This window comes from Pinus tabuliformis, chromosome 4_2 (genome assembly GCF_031772625.1).
Source record: "Pinus tabuliformis cultivar Carrire ecotype Pingquan chromosome 4_2, CPIR1, whole genome shotgun sequence".
NCBI classification, from domain to species: Eukaryota; Viridiplantae; Streptophyta; class Pinopsida; order Pinales; family Pinaceae; genus Pinus; species Pinus tabuliformis.
Window position 1 is genome coordinate 461,313,805 of NC_142304.1, and position 26,407 is coordinate 461,340,211.

At 37.2% G+C, this 26,407-nt stretch overlaps 1 protein-coding gene across 1 annotated transcript; it reads left to right on the plus strand.

The window, feature by feature from the left end:
- The first annotated feature begins 10,942 nt into the window (after window positions 1–10,942).
- On the plus strand, window positions 10,943–17,446 carry LOC149169956 (uncharacterized). Its single transcript, XM_089425400.1, has 3 exons — window positions 10,943–11,481; window positions 12,210–16,421; window positions 16,666–17,446. Exons 1-3 carry the CDS (start codon window positions 10,943–10,945, stop codon window positions 17,444–17,446), a joined length of 5,532 nt encoding a protein of 1,843 aa, XP_089281526.1.
- Window positions 17,447–26,407: the final 8,961 nt, after the last annotated feature.

The window sequence follows — 26,407 nt, forward strand, 5'->3', positions numbered from 1 at the left end:
TGACCATGCATTCATTCATTACTGCATAGATTTTAATCAAAGGAAAGGAGTTGATAAGTGTCAATCTTGTAGCCACTTGGAACTTATGTCTATGGTATTCTTGGATCATTTAACCAAACTTGCTCAAATTTTTGTTCTTCTTGCCATTCAAATCTTATTTGTGAAAAACCATGGCATGAGAAAGCCAACCCTCTTTTATGTATATATAGATTCTGTTATTTATGGCGGGACATCTTGGTTATGTCTAGTCAAAATCAATTGTGAGAGTGTACCAAGTCAGGTAGAATTGTATTGATATATGTCTAGAGGAAGGGATTGGATGCTTGATAATTATTCTAGCCAACTATTTTCATATGTTTGAGTCTATGTCGGAATTGGCCATTCCAACAATAGATAAATCTATTTGGAGGAATTGTTCACTACAAGGTATAATGAAGACATGACAATGAAGATGGCATTAGAGGAGTTGCATCAGATATTAAAGGATTATGGATAACTGAGTTTGTGTGAGTTTGTGGAAGTAACTCATTATCATGATGTATTTTTGAGTCACACATATTAATTGTAAGAAATCCTAGGATGTTTTGTAGTGGTCTTTGGAAAGTATGTACCTCGTAACTCCAAGGATTGGAGTGTGAAATATAAGCCTGATGAGGCATGTGTACACCCAAAATGTTCATGGTAATCTTAAAACCAGTTTGTAATTGCAGGTTTGTGGCTAGTTGAAAACCACTGTGTTGTGTTGGTTTGTAGTAAGCCAGAAACCACATGTGAAAGTGAAGTGGACAAAGATTCCTGTAGGCATGGTTTATGGTTAGACGACAAAACCATAATCCTATATGGAAAAATATATGAACCAAGCACCTCTAGCAAAATGTTGCTCTAATGTCTTCCTATATTGCTATAATGTTGCTCTAATGCAGGTATGTCTATATTATGACTCTCCCCCTTCCTCCTTCTTTACTTAATGTATGTATGATTATTCACAGGGAGCAGGTCACTTAAGCTATATTTTAGGGTAGAATGTCTGCATTCTAGAATTTATGGAAGGAATATGTTGTTTTTTATGTTTAGCAACTTCAATTCGGCCAAATTGTTTATGTTATCTAGAGCATCCTTCTCTCTCAGATGTGTATGACTGAGGGTTAATGCTCTCGCATTCATTTTTTATTCTATGCATGGTGGTGTGGGTTTTATTTCATGTCTCTTTACTCTATTTGTTTGTAAGCATGAGAGGAGATTCCTTGAATAATTATATGTCTGAATGGATTATGGGTTTCTTTCTACCGAGGCTCGGGAGAACCATGGATTGATGATGTTAGCATTTATCCATTCACCCATATCATAAACAATGGAAATATTTGTTTTGTTTGCTTCAAGCTCGTAGTTCTATGAATTTCTTTTGCGTTATACCTTCAAGTGTTATTTCCATGTACATGCTCGAGATTCGTCACCTTAAGACATGCTATGTGTTATGGTTTTAGGGTTGCCATCTCAATTCTTTGTTTTATTATAGTGATAAGTGCAACAATAGTATAGCCCGACCTTCCTCCAGTAGAAGCACCAGGTCAGGTGATAATAGGGGTTAGAGTCATCGTGCGGGAACTCTACGAGGTGGTAGTCAGCACCAAGAATGTCCTTCTCGATGTTAAGGTCATAGAATAACTTTCGGACTCATTCGTGAAGTGGCCCAGGCATACCATACAAGCACTCAACCAAATATTTGTCAACTTATCTCTAGGTGGGAAGCGGATTTGAATCGACATGCAGCTTAAGAGAATTTTGATATTAGGGAATGGTTGGAATTAGCTTAAGACCTTGGTCATACCAGAGGTTGATCCTCCCAGTACAAATAAATTGTTTACCTATATTGACTCATGAAAAAAATTGTATCAAGAGCTCTGTCCACTACTGCAACTACTCTGGCCAAGTGTGACCACGTTCTTCCATAAATTCATAAAGAATTTCAACTTATTGAGATTTAGGTTCAGCAACCAAATGTCCACCTCAGCGACATAGAAAAAAATATTACGTCTCCCTCAAACTGAACTACCTAGGTCGAGCACGAAATATCCAACTCCTGTGGCCTCCTGTGATTATTAATAGTATGTATAGCCTAATATGATTTTGTATTTTTGTTAAGTACAAATGCAGGACAAAAATACTTTGACATTATGCAGTAGATATTTAGATATTAGAGATGATAAGGATACTCAGACATATATAGTTCTAAAAGATAGTCTTAAACTATTTTTGTTTTGGTTGGCTTATAATGCGGTATGGTGGCTAATAGATTTGGTTTCTCATTGGGAAGATTGAAGTTACCTCACCACTTGATGATGGGTGTATTCTCTTCTTTTTATGAATGAATGAAGAAGGCATTTCCAAGCTTACAAAAAATATATATATAATAATTATTATTATTATTATAAATTATTATATAATAATTATTATTATAATTTTTATCGTAATAATAATAATAGTATTTTTAAAATAGTAACTATTTTTATAATATCATTATTATAATTATATTTTTATTAATATGGAATTTTTATTTAACTAATCACGAACAACTAGTTTTGAATGATGCATCCATACTATTTATTCTTGAAGATTTACTGATTTTTTCACCTTGTCCCTAGGATGAACCACATTAGTTGGCTCAAAACATAGACCAAATCCTAATTATGTCATTCACCCAAAAGACATTTATCTATAGATCTCAAAAATCTTGGATCTAACAATATTAAATATATAATATTGACATTTGTTTATTGAAATATATTAACTATATTTACTAATATAATTTTGTATGTGGTTGATATAGATATATCATAACCACATTTATTAATGTGGTAGTGCTAATAAAATAAACATATAATATAAATAATTACAAGTTGGAAATATAAGGCATCAAACAAATTTCAGCGCTTTCTAATTAATTTCTAATTTATAAGGTGAAAGTATTTCTGATAAAATAAACCAGTGATATTAATAATTACTAAGTTGAATCATCTGAATTTAAGAAATGAAAGTATGCATTTAGTTGGGGTTAGGGTTTACTGTTGAGAAAGTTTGTGTGTTATCCTCTCATTTATAGTCAAGTTACAACTTATTACATCGGAACTTTCTCTAGCCAGTGACATTGGACTTTTTGAGGCACCATTGTTGGCCATGATAATACTTTACACGCCTTCTGGTTAGAGTTAATGCGACCAACAGAGAAGGAACAACATCCAAGAGTATTGGTTTCCCAGTGGTTGCCACTCTCCAGCATTAGGATTATATGTATAAATTATACAGTTTGAATGTAAGATATAAGAAATTCTTAACCCAAAAAACAACACCTAAGAGGAAAAGCAAAACCAGAGGAAATAACACTGCAATTAGTAGAGACATGCAAAGGAGGCTAGTGAGCTTGTGGTGAGTATTGTGCTCTGTACATTTGGTAACAAGGATCGGACATGATTTTAGTTTTCTATAACTCATCTTTTTCACCAAATTCATGGTGCTCCTCATTGTTATTTTGATTCATATATTAATTATTAGTATTAGTATTTTGTGTAACTCAACCATTTAATTTTATGTTTTTGGTGATAAAAATTGAAGAGAACAAAATGATGGTGCAGAGGACTTCTCTTCTAAGTATTTCAAATCACCTAAATAAAATTACATTGGAAACATCAGCAATAAATCACTGGAGTTAAACAAACTGGACTAACTCAAACTGAACTAAGACACATGGAGGGAGAGTTTTGACACCTAATTATAGGTGGTTGGAATTAGATTGTCCAACACTCCCCCTTAATTGCAACCACATAAAAATTTAATTTAATTTAATTCAGAATTGGCTCATTCTCCTAGGCTTCTTCAATCTTCTTCAAACTTCTGCTACTCTCTCAAAGAGTCTTACGCTCTCTCTCTCCTTCTTCCTAGTAGGCTTCTACAAACTTTCGTTGCTCTGTCAAAGAGTCTTATGTTGGCAGGCCTATTCTCTCTGCTTCTCTCTTCACTCATGTTGTTGCTCTCTCAGGGAGTCCTATGCAAACCGCTATGATCTCTGCTACTCTCAAGTGCTCTCAAGGAGTCTCATGTAGGCTAAGCTCTGATTCCATGACAAAAATTGAAGAAAACGAAATGATGAAGCAGAGGACTTGCTCTTCTTAGTATTACGAATCATTTAAATAAGACTATATTAGAAACATAAGTAATAAATGACTCGAGTTAAACTAAACTTAAAGTGAACTAACTCAAATTGAAATGAAACACTTGGAGAAACTATTTTGACACCTAACAAATGATTGGAATTAGATCTAACATTTAGACTTGGACACTCGAGTTGTATGCTCATCTGAATGAATTCGAGAAAACTTTTTTTTTTGGTTGGTGTCCACCTCAGCGAATTCATTACTTGAAATATTGAAAATAACATGAAGCGCTATTCATGTGATGAATATATATTAACTCACTCCACTCAAATGAATTCCCTGAAGTTGTATTAGCTTGACATGCAGATGCTATACAATACTGACCTTAAGTGGTTCTTAGAGTTCATCCAATCCGCCCAAATGTACAGCGAGGAATAAATTACTTCAAAGTTGTATTTGCTTAATTACATACAGGCTATGTAAAAATTAAGCTCGCGTGACATGTGCCATGTTTTTAATTAAAGTACAAAAATATGGTGTAATTTTTCCTTTCTATCTCATATCTTTTTGGACAAAGTTTCTATAAAATCTGATGGAGGGTAAATTTAATTTACTAAATCTTTATATTTCAACTTTCAATATGTATTTCAAAACTAAAAAGCCTTTTATTAAGCATGGTAACGTGGAATTTTAATCAAACAAATTAATGTTTATTCCTTATTTTTTAAATAAGAATTTAACTTTGTGTTTGAGAAATTTAGTTAGTAAATAATTTTTATATTTAGTGTTATTTTTATAATTACAAGTTTTAATTTTGAATTTTAATGTGGAGTTTAATTTTTTTGTAAGCTTGGAAGGATTATATTTTCATTGTATTTAATATACCATTTTGATTTGAGCGGGCAATTGAACCGGTGACTTCACATTAAAAATACCTTAACAAAGCACCATATTACCTTTAAATTATTATTATTATTATTATAATACTTTAGATTTTTTTTAATAAAATCTTAAAATTTTTTAGAGAACTTATATTGTGCCAACTATATAATTCAAACTCTTAATTTCAATGATTCCTCACCAAATTTAAAATAATATTAATCCAAAAATACAACTAAAAAACCAAACCATAAAAAAAGCCTAACTAATTTTAATAAATGTGTAATATCTATATTCTCCCTCCCAAACATAATATTATTAAATCTTTTATGATTACTTAAATTTTTATTAATAATTTATTTTTATTTGAAACCCTATTCATATATAAAACTCTCAATTTAACACTTTATATAAATAAATCTTAACTATTTAAAATATATAAATTAATTATTACGAAGCAATAAAAATTATATTGAATTTAATAATGTCACATTTTGATGATGATGATGATGGTTAACCTCCGATGAGACCAAACATTGGTCTATAGACCTAAAGAAACAAATTATTATTTTGATTTAAAATTTTATTCCTATATTCAAAAAGCTTGGAGAGAAGCCTCCTGAACTCACTATAATTTTATAATTTTGACATTGTAAAAAGTTAAAAAGGTCAGTATTGTAACAAAGATTGTGAAACTGAGATCTAATATAGTTGTATGCGAAACACTCTAAGAAAAAGTGATTTTATAATTTATATAATTTTAATTAAAAAATATTTTAAATAAATATAAATTTAACTATTCATCCATAATTACTGTATCGCTGAAGGGTTAGTATATATATCGCGATATTTTGTGTTTAACGATTCAGTAAATGGTTTGTAAGTTAACCTAATGTTTTTTATTAATATATATATTACATGTTAGCACATTCATATAATTAGTAATTATTATTAATATATATTACATGTTAGCACGTATTATATAAAATGGATCATTTATATAAATTATAAAAAATAATATTATTTTTTATTTATATAAATTATTAACAAAATTATTCTAAATTTAATATATATAAATATATTCCAAAATTTTAATATATATTTTATATTTCAATTCTAAAATACCATCTTTAACATATTTAAAATTTCCGAAAGGGAAATTCTAAGCATTCTATAGATCAAGATTGGTTGTTCAGCAGTACATGTATTTTTTCCTTCATTTGTACCTTATTCTTGCATATATTATATTTCATTGTTTTCCCATAGGAAAAAAACAGTTCTTTTCATTATTATAAATAATAAAAAAAAAAAATCTCTTTTATTGGTTCCTTATTTTTACATATATCTTATTTCATTTTTTTCCAGAGAAAAAAATAATTCTTTTCGTTATAAAATAAAAGAGGAAGTACACTCTCATAAATCCCTAATTTTAGGGTATGCTTCTGCCCAGCCCAAATACATTAACCAACTTTATAATTAATCTATATGCTACCCTTTTATCTTCTATAAGTTCTACATATCTTGTCTTCCATCACCTCTAGAAGTCCATGTTTTTCAATTTTATACTCTTTGTTCCAAATTATTTTTCTATACTAAAAAAATTGGCTATCCCTTTTTATCGGTATCCAAACAAAAAAAAGCATAGAAATCTTAAAAAAAAAAGAAATATCCGCAATTTCGACATATATACAAAAACATTAAAAAAAAAAAAAACCAAAAAAAAATACTCATACTGTCATCCTTGATTTTGACATGGTTTTCAAAGACTAGATAAAAGGTCTTACCAGGAACCATCTTTAATGGACAGAAGGTCAGCAGTGGAATTTTGTTCTCAAATTGGATATGCTGGAAAAAGTTTACCAGGATCCTAATATATCATATTTCATTCAACCACTAAAACCATCCATTTGCACTGTCGTACCAACGTATCCATCTGCATTAATGTGCTGAAGTAATAAGACCGAAAAAATTGGGATTTTCTTGGAAGGTAACATCTCTCATTAAAAGAATCTGATAAAACATGAAGCAATCTCATGATTCCTTCAGCCTTATATGGCAATTATATACATCTCAGATCTATAACTCAAGAACATTGAAAACTCTTATAAAAATGATTCCAGTTTCTGCAAAATATTAAATAAACTCACACCACAAAACAGAATCCAAAACCAGTAAGTTGGATGAAAAAAATAGTCTTTATGCAGTACTTGAGCAAAAATGATTCAACACTCCCATAACTTCAGAGTACATACTACAACAAAAGCTCTTTATTCAAATCGAATTAAGGATACGGGAGTTCGAGAACCTTTCAGAAAACCATTAAAATGTACATGCATCAGAATTTGCAGTACTCCTCAGGTTTTCACGTTGGCAAATAGCAAAGCTGGATATCTAAATTATCCGAACAAAAATATGCGTTTAGGAAGATTCACATATTGCTTGACATTCTATTAAAGTAAGACTTCAAAATCAGCTCTATACAATGTACATAGCCCAGGAGGGATAGACTCATTAGGGAAAGTTTGATTGAGAGGTAAGCGGGCTCATATCCATTTGTAGTGCTGGCATGCTACAATAGTACAGGGTCAGGAGCAGATACTGCTCTCGCAATTCGTTGATGGGTCTTACAAGGTCAAGATAAGGTCTTACAAGGTCAAGAAGCCCACACTTTCAGGTTACCCGGAAAAGAAGACGAAGCTGTTGAAAATACACGAGGAGCTTCGACGAGAGTAAGGATTGACTACGCTATAAAACCCATGTAGAAGGCATTTTCAGATGCAAATTTCGCATGAGTTAATGACATAGGCTTCGTAGAGGGTAGAAAAGTTTCAGGTTATAAAAGCTCAGAGGGGATAGCGCCAAACATCATATTATTGCCATCGGTGATAATTGTACCTTGTAAGCAAATGGCAACTTCCATATTCTCAGATTCAACTGTGCAGTACCGCATCATCATCATCTTGATATTTATTGGATCCGCAATATAATCATGGGAAACTATAACCACAAAGAAAATTTCATCATCTTGTCGCTCATACCGGTCTCCAACGTTGACAGTACTGAAGGGTGAAATGGTTGAAGAACTCTGGAGATCTCCCATGAATCTGCAACCAAAACATTTTGGTGATCTTCTGGCTTTCTCAATATTCCTGGACTTTACAATAATGGGGTGATCTGTCAGAAATATAGACAAATGAAGCGAGCTAGGATATACATGAACTGGATTCAAATTTCTGCGAATATTTTGCACAAAATTCTAAACGGAGCTCGCTCGATGTTGGCCACACATACCCTTCTTTCTTCGCTAATTTTCTGTCATCTCCATCACAATCGAAAAACAAACAATTCTGTGCCAGTGTTTGACTGCGCAGCTTGTTTTGGAATGGATATGGAAAGACAGAAGGACCCAGAGAAAATATTTTGGGAGAGTTTTTCAAGATCTGCCAGTTGTATCACGAAGCATCAGGGATTGATAGGTTATGCTGTTGCTACATACTATATACCATGGATTGAAGATGATGAGTTGGATGTGAAATGACAGCTCTTTATGGGAAAAGGAAGGAAGTGTGCCAAAATGAGAGAGAGAGTGCGTTTGCGTATGAAGGAAGGCAACTTCTTTCGGGAGGGGTGAAGGAGGAACAAGGAGGACATTGCCGTCAGATTTGTAGTCACTGACCACACAACGGCAGACGGACGACTACAGTAGGGTGCGTTTAAAATTTTTAATGCAGTGCACAGAAAGGTAAGACTAGCGCCAGGACAACCAAAGGGCCTTCGCTGTATAATATTAACGGTGTTTCCTCTTCATAACGAGGCCGAGGAATTGTCCGGGGTGAAGGAGGAACAAGAAGGACATTGCCGTCAGATTTGTAGTCATTGACCACACAACGCCAGACGGACGATTACAGTAGGGTGCTTTTAAAATTTTTAATGCAGTGCACAGAAAGGTAAGATTAGCGCCAGGACAACCAAAGGGCCTTCGCTGTATAATATTAACGGTGTTTTTTAATTTTTTCAAGTCTTTATAATTGTTTGGACGGCAAAAGTGGTTGGAATCTGGGTAAAAAAATTTAAAAAATCTTGCAGAGGCAGTGTTTGAATGGTGTTTTTGATGGTGGAAACAGATTCAGCACCATCAAAAATTTTTAGGACACCTAAAATTTTGAAGTTTAACAACTATAACTTGGATTTACAAAAATCGTTGCCGAAATTTCTCTAAAAATGACCAGAATTTCCATAACTTTTAGGGCAACTCCTCCTCTTAAGACTACACTAAGAAATCTATTTTACTAAACTTTATTAGATTATAAATTTTTTTGCTCATTGTTTTTTCAAAATTAATTATATTATAACTGTTTGGAAATATGTTGAAATTCCATGGAAAGGAGCTATTTCAAACACTTAATTTCACCCTTTGTACATTCATTTTAGAAATTGCAATATTTTGTTATTTAAAAAGTTTTGTTAAATATATAAATCAATTTACAACACAATTCAAAATCAAGTTTGAAATTAAGTATATTATAAATATTTAAATTAAAATTTTTAATTTCAGAAAGAAATTTATAATATATATGTTGTTGTTGTCAAGATAGACACTAAATTAGTGTATGAGATTTAGTTATTTGTGAGACGAGAAACCCACTTCTTCACAATTATTTGACCTTTAAATCTATAAAAACATAAACACATATTTTTAACAATTAAACCTACTCAAAACCCACACATTATTGAAACAACTAAAATATTACTTACAAATTAAATGACCACACAACGAATTACTACGATAATAAACTCAATTACTATAGAGTATTTTTTAAATTTTCAATGGGGCTCAGAGAAAGCTAAGACTAAGGACAAACAAAGTGGCCTTCGCTGTCCGCTATTAACGGCTTTTTTCTCCAATTTTTAATTAAAAAAACTATTTTTTTAAAATTTAATTAGATTATATTTTTTTTACAAAATTTTTGAAACTTATTTTCCTCAACTTAGATTTTGAAAATATGCTAGAAGCTAGAATTTGAGAGTGTATATTAATTTTTAATTTTTGAAATGTTAGGAAATTTTTTTAATTTATAAATCAATTTAGAGCACAACTCAAACCATAGTTATCAAGTTTGAAATTAATCATACCGGAAATATTTAAATTAGAAATTTCAATCGAAAAGCATAGATAATATACCTGTTATGACAAGGGCATTGCTGTCAGGATTTATAGTGGAGAGGGCTGACCGCACAACGCCACACGGACTGCTACACTAATGAAATCAAGCATGGTAGGGTGCTTTTAAATTATTTAATGGGAAGCACAGAAAGTTGAGGCTAGGTACAGGACAACCAAAGGGCATTAGCTCTCTGATGTTAAAGGCGTCTTTTAACTAAGAAATCTATTTTCCTAAAGTTAATTAGATTATAATTTTTTCTCAAAAACTTTGAAACTTATTTTGTTATATTTAATTATATTACAGGTTTTGGAAATATATATGGAAAACCATTAATATTTTTTGGTTACATATCCACAAGTTACTTTATATGTAGTAACTTTTTTATTATTTAACTATCTTATGAGATATTTAGAAGTTAATTGTAAAACTTCTGAATTTACCAATGTAATTATTCATTATAAATAGAGTTAATATAGTAGTGAGGCTTTCGATGGCGGCTCTGGCGATTTCCTGCTCCATGCTCATCTGACCTGCTTCCCCCAGCGCGTCCGCGCCTGGCAGCGCTGCTGCTGGGCCCGTGCTCTTCCTCTGCTGACCCTCTCTTTGCCTGGGGCCTCCTGCCCTTCTGACCCGTTCTTTGCCTGGGGCCTCCTGCCCCTCTGACCTGCCATCGGGTCTCTGATCTCTCCCTTCACCGGGGCCTCCCCCGGTTCCCCTTCTGAACCCCTCGACCCCCTTCGAATGCCTGAAATGGATCCTTCGTCTCAGGATCCGGACGATCTGGAGAAATCTTTCGCTGCTCTCATCCCTGAGAATGCAGCAGACAAAATCCGCCCCACAGCTTCTAAGTTCATCAAGAAGTTAGACGAAATTCCGGAAGTCTCGCTCCCTCCTTCCCTTCCGAGGAGAGCAGCAGTTGCCTTAGCAGAAAGAGGCCTGGTTGGCCAGTTCACGGGATTGTGGCCTTCTCCTCGATCAGTCCAAAAATGGGTCGAGAGAAACTGGAACTCGATAGTGCAAGGGAAAATAGCAATCAGGTTCTGTGGAAGGGGGTTTTTCACCTTCCTTTTTGAAACAATGGAGGATCGTAACCTCATCTTCAGAAATGGCCCCTATTTCATGGACTCTCGGGGCCTTTATCTGAATAGATGGACCCCTGATTTCGACCCAGAGATGGACGTTCCCAGCGCTGTCCCCGTCTGGGTTCGCCTGCCCCATTTGCCGCTACATTGCTGGGGGGATGAATCAGTGAAAGCCATAGGGAATGCCGTCGGGAAATATATTGACAGGTCTGAACCAAAGGAGAACATGCATGCCTGTGCGCGGATATGCGTAGAAGTAGATCTTGGTAAGGGACTGCCGGAAGCAATCAAACTCAAAGTGGATCAGTGGACGCACATACAGCAAGTGGACTACGAGCAGCTGCCATTCAAGTGCAAGGTATGTCACGAATATGGGCATTTCGCCAATAGATGTAGCAAATCTAAATCAAATGTATCTGAAGGCAACGTAGAAGCCCCTGAAGAAGCTTGGGAAATTGTCAAAAAGAAAAAATCGAATCCCCCTCCTGGCCCATTCTCTAAGCCCCTCCTTGAAGATCCCCTCCCCCCCTCTCAACCCTCCGGATCGGGCCCTTCCTTCCCCTCCTCCTCCAACCCTTTTGAATCCTTGTCTGCAGAGGAACCCCCATCCCCTCCTCCATCCCCGCGAGGCCCCTCGGTAACCCCCTCCAATATCTCTCCCCCCCAACCCTCCCCTCCCCCGACAGTGGAAAGAATCTTAACTAGGAACAAGACGAAGGAAAACAACCTCTCCACCGACCCTCCCAGAAAAGTTGGAAGGAAGTCAAACAAAGAGATAAGGGATGAAAACGCTGCAAAAGAAATGGCCACAGGGACTCAACAACCAATGGATACATTTCTAGATAAAACTAAAGGAAGTGGGGAAAAAATGAAAGAGAAAAGCGGGGCTCACAGCAAACAAGGTAAATGATGATATTGGTCTCCTGGAATTGTAGGGGGATGGGCTCCTCCCTAAAATCAAATGCAGTCCGAGATCTTCTCAAAGCTGAACATCCAGACATTCTCCTCCTTCAGGAGACCAAAATCATTGACCAGGAATTTCAAAATAGCATAAAAAGAAACAGAAATTATGAAGGGATAGCACTGAGTGCAGTAGGCGCCTCAGGGGGAATAGGGACAATCTGGGACAAAAATAAATGGAAACTCAAAGATCAAATGCAGAACAGATGGTGGATAAGATCAGACTTACAAAACATAGCCTCGAAAGAGGTATTCTCAATTTACAACATCTATGCCCCCAATCATTACAGAGACAAAGCCTCTTGTTGGGACTCAATCACCTCCGATCTTTTGATTGATCAGGGAAGGAATTTTTTCCTGGGTGGAGATTTAAATCTCATAAGGAATGCTGACGAGAAGCTAGGAGGAAACTTCTTCGCGGATCCCTCAAGAGATTCTTTAGAAGAAATCATTCAAACTCATAACTTAGTGGACATTCCGCCGCAAAATGGGCGTTTTACTTGGTCAAATAAAAGAACAGGCAGCAATAACATAAAAGAGAGGTTAGATCGAATTCTCGTCCAAGAGAGAATAGTGGCAAGATTCCCAAACATCCAAAGCAAAATAATTCAAGGCTATATTTCAGATCACAAACCAGTGGCTTTGATTCTTGACAAAGGAAAGAACATGGGACCGATTCCATTTAAATATAATAAGGCCTGGGACAGCAGCGATGAATTCAGGGATCTGATCAAGGAACAATGGGTAAAAGAAGTTGTGGGCTCCCCTCATTACATCTGGGAAACTAAGCTCAAGTCTCTCAGGAACACCATTAAGCATTGGGCAAAAAATCACGCAACAGAGGAAGGGAAAAAAAGATTGGAACTTCAGGCAAAGCTGGAACAGTGGAGCAAACAAAAAGAAAGAAGTCAGGACACCGAAGAAGATCAAAACAAAGAAAACGAAATGTATAAAGAGCTGTATAAACAGAACAGAAAAGAGGAAGAAGAGCAAAGGCAGAAATCTCGCTGTCTTTGGCTCAAGGCGGGAGATAAAAATACCTCCTTCTTTCATAACTGCCTTAAGCTCAGGCGGGCAGGGAATCAAATAGAGAAAATTACGATGGAAGGAAGGGAACTCAGAGAACAAGAGGAGATAAAGGAGGCAGCGTCCCGGCATTTCTGTGACCTTCTAACATCTGATCCTCAGGTTTTCGAAAACTCTGATTTCCTTAGCATAATTGAAAACAAAATTTCAGAAGCCCAAAATGTCGAGTTGGAGAAAGAAATCACGGTAGAGGAAATCGAGTGGTCTATATTTAGCATGGCTATGGACAAGGCTCCGGGCCCGGATGGGTTCACTGTGGCCTTCTATAGAAATCATTGGGAAGTTATTAAAAAGGACTATATCAGAATGGCTAAGAATTTCTTCTCGAAATGCAAAATGGGCAGCAGCATCAAATCCTCCCATATAGCCCTCATTCCCAAAGACCCTAATCCCCAATCTTTTGATAGATTCCGGCCTATATCCTTGTGCAATGTCTCCTACAAAATCATCACCAAAATCCTAGCTAACAGGTTAAAAAAGATTCTCCCTTCCCTTATCTCTGAGAATCAAGGAGGATTTGTTCCTGGAAGACAAATAACGGACAATGTTCTTATTATCCAGGAGGCAATACACAGCAGCATAAACAGGAAGGAAAGGGGCATGATCATCAAGCTAGATATGGCGAATGCCTTTGACCGGGTTAACCACCAATTCCTTCAGGCGGTCCTAAAGAAATTTGGCATTTCCGAGATCTTCATCAGCAGGGTCATGGAATGCATCTCATTTACCTGGACAGCCCCCCTCATTAATGGCAGGCCCTGTAATGCATTTAAAAGTTCAAGGGGTTTGAGGCAAGGATGCCCGCTCTCCCCCTTCCTCTACATCATCATGGCTGAAACTCTAAGCATACACCTGGAGAATTTGCGCAGGCTAAAAGAAATAACAGGGGTCACCATAGTTCGGGGAACCAAGGGAATAAACCATTCCCTCTTCGCTGATGATACTCTTCTAATTGGAGGAGCTTCCAGCCTCATGGCTAGGAGATTCAAGAATGCGCTGGATCTCTTTCTTCAAGCTTCTGGAGGCAAGCTAAACAATAACAAGTGCATGATCTACACTTGGAATGTACCCAGGCATATCATCCAAAGAATCTCCACAATCTTGGAAATCCCGGCTCAAAGGAACTGGACACATTTCACTTATTTGGGGTTACCCCTAGCCAAGGAAAAGGTCAAAACTGAAATCTGGGTCAAGTTAATTGAGAAGCTGAGAGGGAAGCTTCAGAGCTGGGGGGTGTCTTGGCTCAACCTAGCAGGAAGGACAATTCTCATCAAAGCCATCCTTACAGCCCTCCCAATCTACCAGTTTGCAACCATTCTTGCCCCGGCCAGCATTCATAAACATATGGAACTTATCATCCGAAGCTTCTTGTGGCAAGGAGGTAGGCAGGAATCAAAAAAGTTCAGCTTAGTAAAGTGGGACCAGGTCATCTTACCCTTCGAGAAAGGAGGGCTAGGAATTAGAATCCCAAGATTAGCAAACTTGGCCATGGGATTCAAATTGATATGGAGAATTCTCAACGAAAACGGAGCTTGGTGGGCAGAGGTCATCAAAAAGAAATACATGAATGGGGCAAATTCCAACATCCTCTCCGAATCCATCATTGATAGACAATGTACCCCGGTTTGGAAGCTTATTAAAAAATCCCTCCCCCATTTCAAAGCATGTATCTCAAGAGTCCCGGGCAATGGTAGAAACATTAATATATGGGAGGACAGAATAATGGGCACAGAAGCTAGGATTGCCTTCACAAACTTCAGGCCCCTGCAAAGGTGGATGACAGAGGGAAACCTAAAGACCCTCTATGATATCTCCTCCTGGGATCAAAACAGTTGGGCAGGCTGGAAATCTATCTCCCCTCCTAACGATCTCAAGAAACTGTGGTGTGATCTCAAGCTTTCACTCATAGGATCAGCTCCCCTGAATAAAATGTCAGAAGACAAATATGTTTGGGACTCCAACGGTGGAAGCTACACAGTCAAAGAGGGTTACAAAGTCCTTCTAAGCGCCTCATCAATAAACAACTGGCCTCTCCACAAGGTGGCTTGGAAAATTGAATGCCTTCCAAAGGTAAAATTTTTCAACTGGACCCTCCTCAACAGTAAAATACTTACAGCGGAAAATCTAAGGAAAAAGGGTATCCATGGTCCCTCAATATGCTGCCTGTGTAGGGCAGCGGAAGAAAGCTGTAACCATCTTTTTCTAGAATGCTCCTTTGCGAGGACTTGCTGGAAACTCATCACTAGTCCGTTGAGCACAGACGGCCTCCCCACTCAGCTGACTCTCCTACAGAAAAACTGGAGCAAGAGCTATCCCCTTCCCAAAAAAGGCAAGACCCTGGCTAAAAGGCTGTGGAACAGTATTCCCTCAAATCTATGCTGGCAGATTTGGAACGCCAGAAATAAGAGCATTTTCAATAATAAGGCTCCCAGCATCCCCAACACAATAGCAAAAACAATAGCGCTCATATCAGAAACCATTGAGGCGAATGGAATAGCCCAGGAGGATTCGAATCCGGGAGACTCAAGAGAAGCAGAGTGGATGAGCAAATTCAGTTGTGAAGCTCGAACCCAAAAAACAGTTGGTGCAGGTAAAGGAAATTCTGATTGGAAGTTGAGAGGGACCAAAGAAGAAATTAGAGATTGGATACAAAAGCAAAGGAGGCCCTCATTACACTTTGACGGGGCCTCAAAAAATAATCCGGGCCAAGCTGGAGCTGGAGGAATCATTAAAGACCCCCAAGGCAAAACAATAGCAACCTATGAATGGGGATTGGGAGCAATGTCGAATAACAAGGCAGAGGCCTATAGCCTCCTCCTGGGGACCTCAATCGCAAGGAAACTCGGCCTCCAAAACCTGTTAATTATGGGGGATTCAGCTATAGTCATAGCGGCCATGGTATCGGGAAAGGACTTCAATCAAATGGCATTAAACAACATCAAATACAGGGTGATGGAAAATATCAAGGAAATCAGCGGGGTCGTCTTCAAGCACGTTCTAAGGGGAAACAATGTGGAGGCCGATGAACAGGCCAACAAAGCAATCAGCAGGCAGACAGGTCAGGTCAGGGAAAACGATGATGTCTATGACAAAGCCATTCCGTAAGCTCCTCCATCCGAGTCATCTCAGACCTCGCACTCCTAGAAACTGGTATCTTATCGAATCTTCATATCCCCTGCACTATCCCCTCGACTGCACAAATCGGTACTACATAAATCAGATCCGCCCCCCAACTTCGATCCACACCACATCAATCAGCCACTCCCACGAGTCTCAGACACCCTCTGCAGATATTTTTTGCCTTGACTCTCTGGTTCATCACCTTGGTATCCATTCCGCACGCAGCAAGATCTTCTCTGAGGATCTCAGTCATATCAAGAGCCGATCTCCTCAGAATTGGTCCAAGCACCGGAGGAACTCTCATCATCCTATTTATAGTAGCTCGGGCCAAAGCGATCCTTCACTATTCAGCGTTGCATGGAATCCTCAGTGCGCTCTCTTCAGGCGCAGACTCCCTTCTGAAGGCAATCATCGGGAGCTTGATCCGCGATCCCTGAACGTGGTAATCTCAGATTTTCTCACTGTTGTTTTAAAGTTTTCTAACTGGTGGATTTCTGGTTGCAGCAGAGACCTTCGTGTCCCTCTGATCCCCTCCCTTCTTGTCCCTCCCTGTGCTGCTTCGCCCCCCTCTTCTCTGACTTATCCCCTCCCTCATATCGCTTCCCTCCTGCTTCCTCAGTTACAAGACCCTCATCTACAGGTTGCTTGGATGGCGGATCAGCAGGACCAGCCAAATGCCCAGGAGCAGGCCAGCAATCCTTTAGACAAGATCTTCAACAACAATGAGTGCACCATGTGCAAAACTCATACTTTCATGATCAATCGTTTTGTTAAACATTTCAATGAACTGAAGGATGACTACCAGGCTGATAGTAGATCGAAACGGAAGAAGTTGGAGAAAAGAAAGGCAGAGATAGAGGCGCTGAAGGAGAGGTGCAGCCATCTGGAGGAAGCCATCGAGCACATCCGCTCCCTCACTCAAAGCTTTCAAGCGGAGGCTTCAACTAAAGCCAGCATCAGGAAAGATCCTCTTCCTGATGATTCGGTCACTCAGAAACTCCCCTAGAGGTTATGGAATGTAAATTTTGTTGGATTGGTGGCTCTTTTGTACGGCAATATAGCCGTTTCTACTTTGCTTTCAGTTATACTAATAGTAGCAATGAGGAAACTGGGTCTGCGAACCCGTTTTTGATCCTCAGCTCTCAGATCTACTATACTTATGTACTAGAACTCTGTTTCTGTTGGTTTTTATAATACACAAGTATCCGATTCTGTTAAAATATATATATATATATATATATATATATATATATAGTAGTGACTTTTTATTATAATTCATATAGATTACGATATACACAACCTTTCACTTAAGGTGTGAAGGTTATACATTAGAGAGTTCTCTACCAAGTCACAAGCTTTTTGTCATTTTCGCATTTTGATTTATTAAATAATATACTTTGTATTTAAATCAGTCCTTGATGACTGTCCGATTATTGAGCTGTAATTAATTTTCACCATTCGACCTCCCACTTCGCATTAACTTGCTGGCTGTTGCTCGGCCTAGGTGGAGGTGCCACCTTGCTTGACTCTTTAATGTTGTATCGCTCCAATGATGGCTTCAGGATTTACTCGATATCGACGATCTCTGGTTGTCATTTGGATTAGACGTTGGAGGAGAACCTTGGGGTTATATGCCTTCGGTATAGTGTGATTTCCCTTTAGTTTTTCCCTCTTCTCGTAATGGCTTCGACGTACTCTATGGAAATTTTCCTTTTTGCTCAAGTATTCCTGTTCACTATCTCGTTGTTGGAAACTGTTTCTCCAAAATTGTTTACTTAGGACGCTTTATGTTTTCTAAACGCTCCGTTAACTTATCAGGTGCTTTGGGTTTCATTGCTCAGTCTCTTGCAAGAGAAATATTCTACAGTAGAGTTAGATTAGGTATTGTTTTGGGTAGTCTCATTTGCTATGGTTCTTTCTCAATCTTTATTTTGCTGTTGTTTATGGTTTTAAGCTTCGGTTCTCCTCCAAGCTGGGGTGGAAGGTTCTTGCAGAGATAAAGCGTTGGGCAAAAAGCTGGAGGGAACCCTCGCTCCGCTCTCCGAATGTGGTAATGGCAATCAAATCTATTTCTGGGTATTTTTGTTGCCTAACGATTCTTTGCTCGGCTTACTCAGTTGGGGTTTCAGCTCTATAAAGAGTCTAAAGTTATGAAATATTTGTTGTGACTATATTTATTAGTAATTTTGTTTAAAAATTGTCGGTAGTTGGAAGGCTGTATACATCTGGTAAATGATAAGGATTTTATGCGGACCTGTGTTGTATTATTAGTTTTCCAAGTATCTATAGTTATTTTGGTTAATGTCGACTTGTAGGCAGACAATTTGGTGATTGTATATAATGTCAAGGGTTTGGTGAATTCAAACCCTGGCCCAACTCAGTTAACTTGGTTTCTCGAAGTTAGTTTAGACAGTCTTAATGCTATTATGAATACATTTCAGTTCTTCCTATGTTTTTACTTTTTTACCCTTGTTTATATTCTAGAGAAGGTAATGCTTCCCACAATCTCCTAGAGTGGCTTTTATCATGTTTAAAGTTGTATTTTTTTGTTCGAACTAATGTTGTGATTTCTACATAACGTGCATATTCGAAGCAACATTAGTGCTGTAATATGCCCTATTTTCATTTTGAAAGTTATAGAGGATGAATTCTTGTGGGTTTATTGTCGTAATTCTTTTTAGTTCTTCTGTAAATTATTTCTGCTACTGCAGCTCTCTCGGTTGCTTACTTAGATTATATTGATAGGCAAGTGTTCATAATACTTTCTTTTCTGGAATTTAATATGAACATGTTCTTTTATTACTTATTTGAATTCAGTTGTTCATTCTATCGCTGTATTCATGGTTTAGTTGATACCTAAGTACTCCTTGGTTTTCAAGGTTTGGTTGATTCCCGATTACTCGGGATTTTCCTTTTTACTTAAAAGTTTGGTATTCTATTTAGTGCATAAATATTTAAACTAGGTTAAATAGTTTATCTTATTACCATGATAATTTCTTTAACAAAATCTGTGTCAGTTTCTAGTTATGGTTTACTGAATTTAGCTCTTCCCTTTTACTGAGTATTGAGTATTATATCCTTTATCTAGATGGATGAAATATCTATTTATGGACTCTTTATGAAAATACAATAGATTAACTAGTCCATTTCTATTTTCTGGTAGTGAGAATCATGCATAGATTTATATCAAAGTACACGATAAATTTCTAACTATTAAACACGAGGAATTTTCACTTATCTGGACCATTGTCTCCCAGATGTTTTCCTATTTCGGTTTACAACCAGACCTTGCTTCTCTTTTCTTTGCCTCCCAACCTTGAGACTACTATGCAAGTTAGTCTTCCCCTGAGCTATTCTTGAATACAAGAAATTTTTTCCTTTTCCATGAGATCTCATAGTCTCACTGCTATCTGGTCCAAACTAGAGCTAGCGACATAAACTGCCTGACATTTCAGCACAGATTTAATTTTTTTCTCACCATTCTCCTTGATCTCAGATACCCCTATCCTCTTGATCTTTCTTGAATAAATCCTCAAGAAATCAGTTAGGGACAGGTAATTGTCAAACCTAACTACTTCAACATGTAAAATAATATTTATAGATAACTGTTATTTTACTTTTTCATAAACTAATTCAAGAAAGAGTTCTTTTATAACTTTAAAATAATAAACAGTTTTGTTTGTCTGCAGTAATTTAAATATTTACATTGTCTGGGGATATCACATCTTCCCCCCCTAAGATGTAACATCGTCTCGATGCTTTCCTTCTGAGAATAAATCTGAAAAGGTCTCCTTCATAACATGCTCATCTTCCCAGGTAGCCTCCTTCGGCCCATAGTGCTGCCATTGCACTTTAACCTGGGTGATAACTCGTTTCTGCAACATTACTTCTCTCCGATCGAGTATAAATAGAGGTTTGACCAAGAACTCTCCTTCCGGTTCGACCTATACATAGCAACAAATAATTTAAATCATAAACCAGTGTGTTTAATAAGTCTGAATTTAGAAGGAAAAAACTTACTATATGTTTTACCTGAAGGTCTTGCCAATTGATTATGTGGTTAACATCATAAATGTATTTCTTAAGTAGAGAATCATGAAAAAAATTGTGCACATGAATACGCCTCGGTAAGGCAAGCTAGTAAGCCACTGGCCCGATTCGGGCCAAAATTTGGAAAGGGCCACAGAATCGGGGTGCTAGTTTAGCACATCTGAACCATTGCAAGGTGCTTTTCTTGGCTCATACCTGGATCTAAACATGATCTCCCACTTGGAATTCCCAAAAATTATTTTCCTATCTTTTTCTAGTCCTGAGTGACTTTCAAATTAGCTTGTACAATTTTAACCATCTTTTCCATTTCCTCTAACATATCTGGCCCTAGCATTAATTTCTCCTCTGGACCACTCCAACTCGTGGTGTCTTGCACTTACACTCATATAGCACTTCAAAGGGACTCATCTGTAAGGATGTATGATACCCATTATTATACGCAAATTCTACCAAGTGCAGGTAGTCCTCCCATTTCGATGGTTGTTGCATTACATAAGTCCGCAACATGTCTTCGACTACTTGGTTTACTCGTTCTGTCTGCCCATCCATTTGAGGATGATAAGTAGTGCTAAAGTGTAGTTGTGTGCCCAATCCTTCAAATAGAGCTTTCTAGAACGCTGATGTAAATTTCACATCATGGTCGGAAATGATCATTTTGGGTACTCCATGCAACTTAAAAATATTTTGCATAAAAATGTTAGCAATTTGTATTTCTCTATAAGTTGATTGTACTTGTATGAAATGAGCAGATTTGCTCAATTTTCCCACTACCACCATTATTGAGTCATTTTTCATTTTCAACTTCGCTAGTCCGGTAATGAAATTGATGGATATGGTTTCCCATTTCCATTTAGGAATAGGAATTAGGTGGAGCAATCCCGTTGGATGGTGGTGCTCTGCCTTTACTTGCTTGCATTCCAAATAGTGGGCTAAATATTCTGCTACCTGCTTCTTCATACCAGGCCAGAAAAATTCCTTTCTAAGGGCAGTAATCATTTTCTGGTATCTGAGGTGGCCAACATAAGCAATCTTATGATATTCATCTAAAATTATATTTTTAAGATTTTTCAGGTTAGGTACATAAATCCTTTTCCTATAAATCAGAAAATAATCAGAATTACCTCATAACCCGATTGTTGTTCATGGTTGTTCAATGTTTTAGCTTGCTGCCATAAATGTTTATATTCTAAATCTTGCATGGTTATTTCTCGAATCTGCTCATAAAATGTATTTTGTGATTCACTGAAAGAAATCTCATAGAAACAATTTACCTTTCAACTTAAGGCATCTGCAACTCAGTTCTCTTTTCCCTTCAAGTGTTTGATTTTGAAATCGAATTCACTTAAGAAGTCAGCCCAACGAGCTTGCCTAACATTCAAAGTGGGCTGTCTGAAGTAGTTTGTTAGACTATGATGATTAGTCATTAACATAAATTTCTTACCCATCAAGTAATGTCACCACATCTTTAAGGCATGGATGACTGTTGTCAGCTCTAAGTCGTAGGCCGAATACTTTTTCTCATATTCTTTAAGCTTCCTTGATTCATAGGCAACAACTTTGCCTTCTTGCATTAGTATGCCACCTACACCTTCTTTGTTGGCATCTGTACAAACCACATATTCTTTATTGGGATTAGCAATGCTCAAGATGGGTGCGGTGGTGAGTAAATGTTTGAGCTGATCAAAACTCCTTTGACAATCAGGGGTCCACCTAAAGGATTTTCATTTCTTTTTTAGAGAGGTAATAAGGTATGCCACCCTAAAAAATTCTTTCACGAACTATCTCTAATATCCAAATAGACCCATGAATGATCTCATGTCAGCTACATCTTTTGGCACCGGCCACTCCATGATAGCCCTTATTGTTGCTAGGTCTACTGCGATTCCATATTTGGTGATGATATGTCCCAAGTACTAGATTTTTTCTTTAAAGAAGTCACATTTACTATATTTAGCATACAATTGGTGCTCTCTCAGGACTTGTAGAACAAGACAGAGGTGTTCCTTATGTTCTTCCATGCTCTGAGAGTAGATTAGTATATCATCAATAAATATTAACACAAACTTGTCCAAAAACTGATGAAATATAATGTTCATGAGGCACATGAAGGTTGTTGGGACATTAGTCAGTCCAAAGGGAAACACTACGAACTCATAATGCCCATAACAAGTCTTGTATGTAGTCTTTACTATATCCTCCGCTTTTATACTGATCTGGTGATAACCTAAGTGGAGATTTATCTTTGAGAATATGGTTGCACCCTTTACTTGATCAAATAATTCATTTATACGGGGGAGGGGGTATTTATTCTTAATGATAAACTTATTTAACTGACAGTAATCCATGCACATTCGCAAGGCTCAGTCCTTCCTCTTAAAAAAGAGCATTGAAGCTCACCAAGGGGACACACTGGGACAGATATACTTTTTGTCTAGCAGCTCTTGTAGTTGCATTTTTAGTTCTAATAGTTCTAGTATACTTATACCATAAGGGGCTTGGGAGACCAAGGCAGCTCCTCGAATCAACTCAATGGTGAAATCTATATCCCTTTTGTGGGTGAGTCCTAGAATTTCCTTAGGAAATACATCCGGAAAGTTTTGTACCATTGGTATATTCTCTAAAGAAGCAATTTTATCCTTAGAATCAGCATACCCTACTTGTATTGCATAAACTTGGTAGCCTTTTTTGATGCATTTTTGCTAATTGGGAGGTTGTTACATGTCTTAGTTGCAGAGGTTTTTGAATACCCTAAATTTCCTGTCTCTCTCCCTTCTCATTCTGGTTTTACAGTTAGTGAGGGACCAATGTTTTTCCAACCAGTCCATACCTATAAGGATGTCCTATGATCCCAAGGGTAGCACATTCAGATCTACTATGATAGACTGACCAGCTAATGTTAGGGGACAATTACTAACTTTAGCCAACACCCTTCTTTTTTCTCACGTGGCTAGTTGTACTAACCAAGGGTTTTTAAACCTAATATCCTACAAACAACATTGTTACACCATCTTGGGGCTAATGTAACTCAAGGTAACTTCGAGATCAGTTAAAATGGATATGGTTTGGTAAAAAACTTTACCTTCGAATTCAACCATGGATGGTTGAAATTTTGCCTATTGGTTTTCAAGGGTTTCATTAATTTTAGGGATGCATCTTGCCACTTCTCCCGCAATGGATGCTTCTTTAATCTGTTAAATATGATCAGCTCCTTTGTGGCATGGGTAGTTTTTGACATAATGCAGGGCTCTGCATCCCCAACACTATACAGGTGGTCTATTGGTCACTTCTACTTCTGTTCTGCCTGATTGTTCATTCACCTTTGATTCACCTGGTAACTTAAATCTGGGCTGATTCCTATTCACATTCCAGTTATTTTTGCCTCTAAACAATCCTTTGTTGATTGTGCCCTTATTTCCCTTGTGGCTGGAAGTAAATTTGATCCCCTTTTTGTCGAACCATCTCTTCGCCACATCTCCCTTTGTTTTTTTTTTGCTTGTAGTATATCCTCGCTTTTCGTATAACTTCATCCATGGTTTTTGGGTTATCAAACTCTAGTCGTTCTTTCATGAATAGTGGGAGACTGCTGATAAGCCATTGCACTTTTGCCTTTTCTTCATGTATGTAAGGGACATACCGAAGTAATGATGTGAATTTTGTTATGAACTCATCCATGGACAATTGGCCTAGTTGGAGATCATGAAATTCCTTTGCCTTTTCGTCATAAAATATTTCGGTTAGATATTTTTCCCAGTTTATGCTTTGTTCATTTGCTCCGCGAACTATTCTTATTTCCTCCCACCACAGGGTGGCTTTCCCTTGTAGCTGGAAGATGGCCAGGCGAGCCTTTAGATTATGGGTATACTCATATAGTTGAAAATAGTTGTTCATATTAATGAGCAAGGCTTCCCCTACCTCTTCCTATTCACCATCAAATGGAGGAGGCTTTATTTTTCGAAACACCCCTTGAAGTTCCATTTTCTGTGCTTTTTGTGCCTTGTGCCTCGATACATTATCTTATTCTTCTTCATGATTCTCTTTGCCACCTTCTATTTCCACATTCTGAGTTCGAAATTCTTGCTCTCCCATCATATTTCCATGCTCTGGGATACAAATTAGTGGCTCATGATTTTGTCTCTCTGATAAACTCTTCATAATCTTTTCCTTCTCCTGCATCAGTATTTCCTTATCTTCCTTTAGCTGGGCCATATCATCCTTCAGCTCTTCTACGGTTTCCATGATGGATGTGTTAGTATTGCACGGCTCATCACCCAACTGCACCCATACCTCTGATTTTCCTTCTTGAAATGATGATGGCCCTATTCCCATTACGGATTTGTGTGGTGGATTTCTAGTTCTTCTCATGTTGACTACTTCCTGGCTTCCTCTGTGCACATCACCAGTGTTTTTATTCAATTATATTCCAAAGGTCTCAGTTTTCCAATGTAAGCAATCTGATACCACATGTCACAAATCAACAAGTTGCTTTATATATAATATTTTTTTTTTACTTAACTACCCTATGATACACATAGAACTTAATAGTAAAACCTATGACTTTACCAATGTATTTATTCATTATAAACAAAATTAATATAGCATTGAATTCTTATTATGCCTCATATATAATCATGCAGATTATGATATACATAACTGTGACTTATGATGTGAAGGTTATACACTAGAGAGTTCCCTCTCGAGCTACATGCGACTTTTCATTCTCACATTTCGATTTATTAAACAATATACCTTGTATTTAATTCAGTCCTTGATGACTGTTTAGTTACTCAGCTGCAATTAATTCTTCACCATTCGACCTCCCACTTCGCATTAACGTACTTGTTGTTGCTCGACCCGGGTGGAGGTTGCACCTTGCTGGAGTCTCTAATGTTGTTTTGCTCTGATGATGGCTTCGAGATTTACTCCGGATCGACGGTCTATGGTTGTCATTTGGATCAAATGGTAGAGGAGAACCTTGGGGTTATATGCCTCTAGTATAGTGCGATTTCCTTTTCATTTTTCCTTGTTCTGGTAGTGGCTTCGGTGTACTATCTGGAAATTTCAGCATTCGCTCAGGTATTCCCGTTTACTAGCTGGTTGTTGGAAATTGTTGCTTCGAAATTGTTTATGTGGCTGCTTTAAGTTTTCTAAATGCTCCCGTTAACTTATCGGTGCTTTCCATTGCATGGCTCAGTCTCCTACAGTGGAAAGATTCTACAGTCGAGTTAGACTGAGTATTGTTCTAGGTAGTTTCATCTGCTATTGTTCTTTCTCAATCTTGATTTTGCTATTGTTTATGGATTTAACCTTCTGTTCTCCTCCTAGCTAGGGTGGAGGGTTCTTACAAAGATAAAGCATTGCGTGAAAAGCTGGAGGGAACCATTGCTCGGCTCTCTGAATGTGGTAATGGCAACCTCATCTATTTCTGAGTATCTGCGTTGCCTAAAGATTCTCTTCTTGTTTTACTCGGTTGGGGTTTCGACTCTATAAAGAGTTCGAAGTTATGAAATATTTGCTGTGACTATATTTATCAGTAATTTTGTTTAAAAATTGTCGGTCGTTGGAAGGTTGTATACATTTGGTAAATGATAAGGGTTTTTATGCAGCCCTCTGTTGTTTTATCATTTTCCGAGTATCTATACTTATTTTAGTTAACATCGTCCTGTAGGCAGGCGATTTGGTGATTGTATATAATGCCCACGGTTGGGTGAATTCAACCCTAGCCCGAATAAGTTAACTTTCTTTCTCGAAGTTAGTTTTGGACAGTCTTAATGTTATTATGAATAAATTTCAGTTCTTCATATGTTTTTACTTGTTTACCCTTGTTTATATTTTGGAGAAGGTAATGCTTCCCGCAGTCTCTCTGCGTGGGTTTTATCATATTTAAAGTTGTATTCTATTGGTCGAACTGATGTTTTAA